Source organism: Carassius carassius, chromosome 37 (genome assembly GCF_963082965.1).
Source record: "Carassius carassius chromosome 37, fCarCar2.1, whole genome shotgun sequence".
NCBI classification, from domain to species: Eukaryota; Metazoa; Chordata; class Actinopteri; order Cypriniformes; family Cyprinidae; genus Carassius; species Carassius carassius.
This window is the reverse complement of record NC_081791.1, coordinates 18,891,886-18,899,133: the sequence shown is the minus strand read 5'-3', so window position 1 is coordinate 18,899,133 and position 7,248 is coordinate 18,891,886. Positions and strand designations below refer to the sequence as shown.

Genomic DNA, 7,248 nt, shown 5'->3' with positions numbered 1-7,248 from the left:
CTTTTCGTTGCCAGAGCTTAAGGAGAGGAATAGAGGTGATTAGCTCCAATACGAGAATTGATCTTCGAGAATAGAAGGTGATTAGCCCAAAAACCAAGAACTGACGTCAGGATTCGGTGTTAAGAGTGGTTAAGGGAGGATTTAACTCAATTTCATGACATTAATCCTAGTTCTACTACTGTTAATAGTAATATTAATAAAGATAATAAGCGATATGCTCGTTCTTGGGTCAGTTAAAGAGTTTTTTTCACCTGCTGTGCATAGTGCATTGCTGACCACCAGCACGATAATCCTTTAATCTTGTAAGCTGCTAATGCCTCAAATATTCTGGTTTATTCATACATTTATCAGTAGCCTACTAAAGTCTTCTTATCGTGCCCTCGTGTCTACGTTGCAGCTACATGAATAAAAAAAGGAAAAAACACTAACAGCTTGTCTATTGAACAAACTTATTATGTGCATTATGCATAATTTGTTGGCCCACTATGTAATTGCGTATCACTTTCAATGAGCCCTGACAACAACCTCTCCATCATGGTCAGTTATGGGACTAATTATACGCATAAAATCAGACGTGTATAGACAAACAAACGAAATAAGTCTATTTTCCAGTAGTGCTCTAGGCTATCTGCAGCAACAGTCAGCTAAGACTTCTCATTAAGAATGTCGGGGGAAATGATGAATGTTGGCTTAATTAAAGTGAAACGTCACTATAGGCTGCATGGTGAACTGTTGAACTGATTCTGAGTGGGAGGATGGGCGAGCACATGAACGCGCACGCACCTCGCTTTGTTCAAGAAGAAGCGCACGCTTGCCTGCTGCTACCCTGCGTATTGTAGTCTATATGAATGACTTTAAGTTTATTTAACTCATAGTTCACATATACGTTCATGGGGGAGCAAAATGTCTTGTCACAAGTTCTGCAGTGCAGACAGGTCAGATAAAAGGCCTACATTAATAAACAGAAACAGACAACAAGAAAATTAGGTTAACAAATAAATAGCCTACAAAGAATGCACGCACTGCAAATGATAAGTAACATTTAACTAGTCACAGGTTCAACAGCAATTCAACAGAGAGGCATTTTTTGTTTTGGGCAGTGAAAATGAACTGCAGCTGGCTTTCCATCCGATTTAGAATTATTCATGAATTAATAATTAATAGCCTGCTTCAAAATCCGATTTTATTCATCAGTAATTATATTTAAAGTGGTTAATTATTACAGATTGACACTTTAGTCTTACATACATTTTTAAATCTAGATAGATTTATGTTGGCCGAAATAACCGTATTTGTCTGTCTGTCATCCTTATTTATAATTTTCTTATCAGTTATCGTTTTTTTTTATATTCTACCGATAAATGGCGTAAAATGGATAAAAAAGCTCCTCAGAATGCCACCACAACACCTCAAAAGGAAACAAATCGTTAAAAAACGACCGTAAAACAATTTTGACCGTAAAACAATAAATGTTATGGCGCACGTAGCCTAATATACCAGTAATAAAATAAAATAAAACATAAAAATATAATGCATGTCATTTTTTTGTGTCAAAAACGTCGATTTTGCATGTCACTTAGACAAAATAATGCATAGATGCCTAAAGAAAGGCTAGATAGGCTACACTGAAAACTGGTAATATTGTCAGTCACGTGTTGCTTAGTGCATTTGATATGGAAAAAGATCCAAATATAGTCAATGCCCTTGTTGTCAATATCGAGTCCCCTATGAGACCGTATTGGTTTAGGCTTCTACTGAAATTGATTTATTCATAGTCAGATATGACCACTATTGGTGGAGGTCACGATTATGACATAAAGTTTTAGCAATATAGAAAGTTTGACAGACCTTGCTACTTTTTCATCGTGTTTAAAAACAAGCGCCTCAGGCGATGTTTGCCCACCCTGACGGCGCCCCCTCCTCCTCCTCCTCCTCCTTCTCCTCAGTGACATACACGCTCCCGTCCCAAGCTTCATCAAATGCTGCTTGCTCAACTCCCAGCTCCTCACACAAACAATTGAACTCATTTCCAGTTGCTCTCTAAAGCGATCCCACAGGTGTTTTAATGTCCCGTCGAGAAAAGCTTCCAGCGCAATGGAGTTACCCCACAGACAGTATTTGGGACGAGTCCTGATCATGACTGCAACACTTCTGTCACCTGCGTTCACGTAAGTAGAAAGGTAGAAGCGCGTTCATGAGAACTGTTGGAGTAGCCTAAATGGACTGTTTTTTTGGAAAACCAGTGATTCAAATAAATGATTAGCCTATGTGTAATACCCTCAAATGATTCATTTATTATTATTAGTCTATTTAATTATAACTTTACTTTTTTTTGGAAAGATTTACAGTTTTGCGCCATGGCTGCTAGTATCTAAAACTAGTAAGCTGGTAAACCACTTGTATCTAAAACGAATAAGTATCTTTTTAATGTTATCAGTACTTGTTTTTACTATTAGTATGTAGTCCAACAAGTATCTCTTTTCAGTCAATAGAAGGCTACTTAATCATCACATAGTAGGCTACTTGCTGCTAGACAAGTGTTACTGGTAACAAACTGCAGGTTTGGCATTGAATATGGGAATCTGTTGTTCAGATACTAACTAGCATGTATTCTAACTGTTGCTGGTACTGGTTGCACTAGTTAAACAGGTGTTAGTAACAATTACCTCCTAATACTAATTAAATAGTTACTAGTGTTTATTCTGTTAATTGTTACCAGAAACCGTTTTAATGTTATTGTAAGTGTGCGGTTATGGATGTTCTCTCACTTCTCGAAACTGTTGATGGGCATAATCTATTTATTAACATTAGCGTGTTATGATTTGGATATAGTATTGCACACAAATCTTTTCCATACAGTAATTTTCTCATCAGATTATCCTCAGGCATGCCAAGACACTGAATGAAAGCAGGGCGTTTGAATATTCATGGAAGTTTTATGTATGCCTCTTGCAAGGTCACAGCCTTGTTTGAGTGTCAGGGCACTTAATCGCACAACTTCTGATATAAAAAGCAATAGAATTTGTCCATTTTTGTCTATGCCGTTCCAGTAAACATGTATTGATCATATTGTTTGAAATTAAAAGCATCCATTCCTGATAAAATATTTTCCTGCTTCTCGTTAATGGCTGGATTCATTGTCATAATTTCTTCACATATGTGAGTCATTTAAAAAAGACCACATGTGATGCTTAGTAACACCAGCCTTCTGCAATATTTACTGCATGCGGTGTTACTTCATAATGATATCACTGCTATAAAATTAATTTTCTCCTTTCTCAGGGTACTGGGCAATGACATCCTTGGCCTGAAGGTGGCAGGAGAGCCAGTGCTTACCCCCAACGCAGTGTGTTTACGACTGGCAGGCCTGACCAAAAAACAGATGCGTTTGTGTGTGCGCAGCCCTGATGTCACAGCCTCTGCTCTGCAGGGCATTCAGGTTGCTATTCACGAATGCCAGCACCAGCTCAGAGACCAGCGCTGGAACTGCTCCTCCCTGGAGAACCATGGCAAGTTGCCCCATCAGAGTGCCATTCTCAACAGGGGTGAGTTGATGGCAAAAGGGGCATGGGAAGTGCTGAAGTTGAAGTTGTAGAGAGCCAATACAGTCATAATCCGGGCATTGAAATGCTTCTTTGGCCAAAGAGGGAAAATATCAGCGTTGAGTCATTGTTTAACGCATTTGCACCATGGAAAACATCTTTTATGAGATTTTAGATAAAGATCATTATAGATAATTATCTCACCAGCTGGCTCGTGATTACTTCACTTTCTAAAGGCTCGGTTTACTCTGCTGGCAGCTTTAAAAGTGCTTTCTTTCATCCCAGGTTTCCGAGAGAGTGCCTTCTCGCTGTCGCTGCTGGCTGCAGGTGTCGTGCACTCGGTGGCTTCGGCCTGCAGCCTCGGTAAGTTGCGCGGGTGTGGCTGCGAGGCTAAACGTCGTCTGGATGATGACAAAATCCGCCTCAAGTTAACCCAGCTCCAGCTTCAGACTTTCCAGAGGAGTGGGGTGTCTGTAGCAGGTGCAGGAGAGAACACACCTGAGTTAGGTTCACTTCACGGCAGGCCGGCCAATCTGCACTCGTCCCACCCCATCAGTCTCCTCAAACCACTGCCGGATGAGGTCACGCCGCTGCAGGAAACCTGGGAGTGGGGAGGCTGCAGTCACGATGTCCGTCTAGGCGTACGGTTCTCTAGGGATTGGTTGGATTCCAGAGGATCTCCTCGTGATATACACGCTCGGATGCGGATTCATAATAATAGAGTGGGCAGACAGGTGTGGTTTCATATGTTCAAATATCATAACCTTTTCTAATAATCTGAATTGAAACTGTTTTGCACTTTCAAACAATGACAACCATGTCTTAAACAGGTGTGACATGATAAAACACAATTTTTCCCTTAGCAGTGGAGTTGTTTTTAATTAATCACCTGGTTGGTTTTCATTTATGCAGACATGCACAGGTTAGCCCCACCCACATCAAAATCTCATTGGTCCAAAATTCTTTGTCTATTAATTTATCACAAAGCGAATTCAATTTATTAAGTAAATTGTATACACCTTATATATACTTTTTTATGTAATTTTTTTGTAATGATTTTAAGTTAAAATTTAAATTTGTGTTTATTTTTGTTTTCATTTTATTTATTTATTTGGAGAGACAAAGTCAAAAAAAATTTGGTGATACAACTTATATCACATGGGGTGCGACTCCCCAAATGTAATGATATTTATGAATTATTCATTCAAAATATATGATAATATGAAATATGAAAATTATGATTAAGCAGTGTACAATATCATGTATATAGGTTTTTTTAACAGTCATTAAATTTAAACTTTTATTGAAAATTATTTGTTTTTTATTTTTCCAAAACAATATGAAACCAACATGGGTAGAAGAATATGGAGCATGTGTTTTTAATTAGATTTGAAAAAATAAATAAATTCCTTTTCCTTTGATGTGGGTATTTTTATGTCATTGACCCACTTTTTTTAGTTAGCTACCTCATAGATGATAGATAGATAGATATACAGATATACCACATTCTTTTCATTATGTGTTTGACCTTAACAGGTAGTTACTGACAACATGAGAAGAAAGTGCAAGTGTCATGGCACATCAGGCAGCTGCCAGTTCAAGACCTGCTGGTATGTTTCTCCTGAATTCCGGCTCGTGGGATCGTTGCTACGGGAGAAGTTTCTGACTGCCATCTTCATAAACTCTCAGAACAAGAACAACGGAGTATTCAACTCTCGAACTGTTGAGAGCCCCAGCTCAGATCAGCTCAGAAGCCGGCGGCGGAACATTTCCCGTGAGTTAGTGTACTTCGAGAAGTCACCCGACTTCTGCGATCGTGAGCCCGCTGTGGATTCGCCGGGCACGCAGGGCCGCATCTGCAACAAGAGCAGCCCCAGCATGGATGGTTGTGGGTCGCTGTGCTGCGGCCGAGGACACAACATCCTCAAACAGGCACGGAGCGAACGGTGTAACTGCCGCTTCCACTGGTGCTGCTATGTGCTCTGTGAGGAGTGCAGGGTTACGGAGTGGGTTAATGTGTGCAAGTAACCAACCCATTTTGATCCATATCCCCATTTCTTTTTTGGGACCAAGAGACAACAACCTGTGACTGCCTGTGTGTTTTGCTCTCCTACAGTGTGTCTGTTTATCCATTTCTCTCCTTCTTTAACCTTCATCATCTGGGATCCATTTACATTGTGTTGCTGTTATGTTCAAAATGCCAAGTCAGAGATTGAGGAGGAGGTGACTCATGTCATTTGTCTTTTTTTCCCCGCTTGGAATCTTCAGCCTCCACAACCAAGCAAATGGCCTGAACGCCATCTGCACTCCTCCAAAAAACAAGGCATAACAGCAGGAACAAATTATTCCTGAGAAATACCGGCACTGCTATGGTCTACCTTTTTTTTCATTTAAAAAGTGCACTTAATGTATATTCCTTACCTTGGCAAAATGTTTGAGAAGTTTATGTTGTAATCATTCTTGATGGTGAAATACCATCCTAGTAGGGCTGAGGTTTCTGAAACACTGCATCTTGCAGTATTCTGATCTTTGCCCACATCGATCATGAAGAATCAATGGCTCTGATAATTGAAGGGAACATCTCAGTGCCTTTTATGAGGTTTCATAAGATGTTGTAGAGAAACTCTCCCAAGTCTGGAGCGAATCTTGGCCATCGACTGAGAATGTGGGGTCTGAGTTTAGTTGGTTTTTATGAAAACCAGGACAATTGTGAAGTTGATATGCTTTATAACCCCAATCTAACCTTTGTAGAGACAGACCAATCAGACAACGGAGATGGAGAGAGTGAAGGAATGACTGTAGAACACTTGTGCCTCCCGTGGATTTTTTGCAGCTGATTAAAAACAGTCACATCTCATCTCATACTGCTGAACGATATTGGATGCCAGATGCCTTTGATGCAAGAATGGGAAGACATTCATACTCTCAAGTTCGGAGTTAAACTGTATTTAAACAGTTGCCATTACAATCATATTACAGTGAATCTGATGTATGCAAGTTTTAAATTTTACTATTGAGCAATCAGTGCTTAGGGAATCAAATTAATTATATGGATAAATTAACTTTCATGTATTGCTGCCTTTTGCATTCTTAAGGAGACTTTTATCATTGTAATGTGTTACAAGAACGGTTCAATTTTGGGTTAAGAAACCTTACTTGCTGTATCATGCGTGTAGGTTTTAGAACCAGGAAAGACCTTCTAGAACAGAGGAGGGGTCATAGATCAGTGTATTAGATATAAATCTTCTCCTCTGGAGTGTTTTTTTTTTTTTTTTTTTTTTACTGAATCTGACCTCTCATAATGGGCAAAAGGGATAGGTTTTCATAAAGAGTTTTATAAGCAGATTGAGGTATGATCCGGTCTTATAGGGATCAGATGTCCAAAGTTGCACCATGTGCTACTGAGTACTGTTTGTCCTTGTCTGTGAATCTGCATCTGCAACTGTCAGAGACTGGAGCACTGTGTGATTTCCTAACTAAATACAGGCGCACTTCTGATGTCTCACTCTGTCTGAGTGCACAACAATCACAAACATTTTAGGAATAAATTAGTTTTTCTGTATGTTTCCTCACGAGACTCTGTAATGAGGATGCGCTGTGGCGGCTGTGGATTGAGTGAAGTGACCACCCACGGTCTGCTGGCTTTATCAAACTTGCTTCACGTGGTATTTCCTCTGGCAAAAAGATGGGAGTAAAAGAGAAAAAG

At 39.7% G+C, this 7,248-nt stretch overlaps 1 protein-coding gene across 1 annotated transcript; it reads left to right on the top strand.

Annotated features, from left to right (window-relative positions):
• Window positions 1–1,627: 1,627 nt before the first annotated feature.
• Window positions 1,628–7,040, top strand: wnt10b (wingless-type MMTV integration site family, member 10b). Its single transcript, XM_059527990.1, has 4 exons — window positions 1,628–2,168; window positions 3,283–3,545; window positions 3,828–4,276; window positions 5,079–7,040. The coding sequence occupies exons 1-4, from the start codon at window positions 2,095–2,097 to the stop codon at window positions 5,568–5,570; spliced, it is 1,278 nt and encodes a 425-aa protein (XP_059383973.1). The 5' UTR covers window positions 1,628–2,094; the 3' UTR covers window positions 5,571–7,040.
• Window positions 7,041–7,248: the final 208 nt, after the last annotated feature.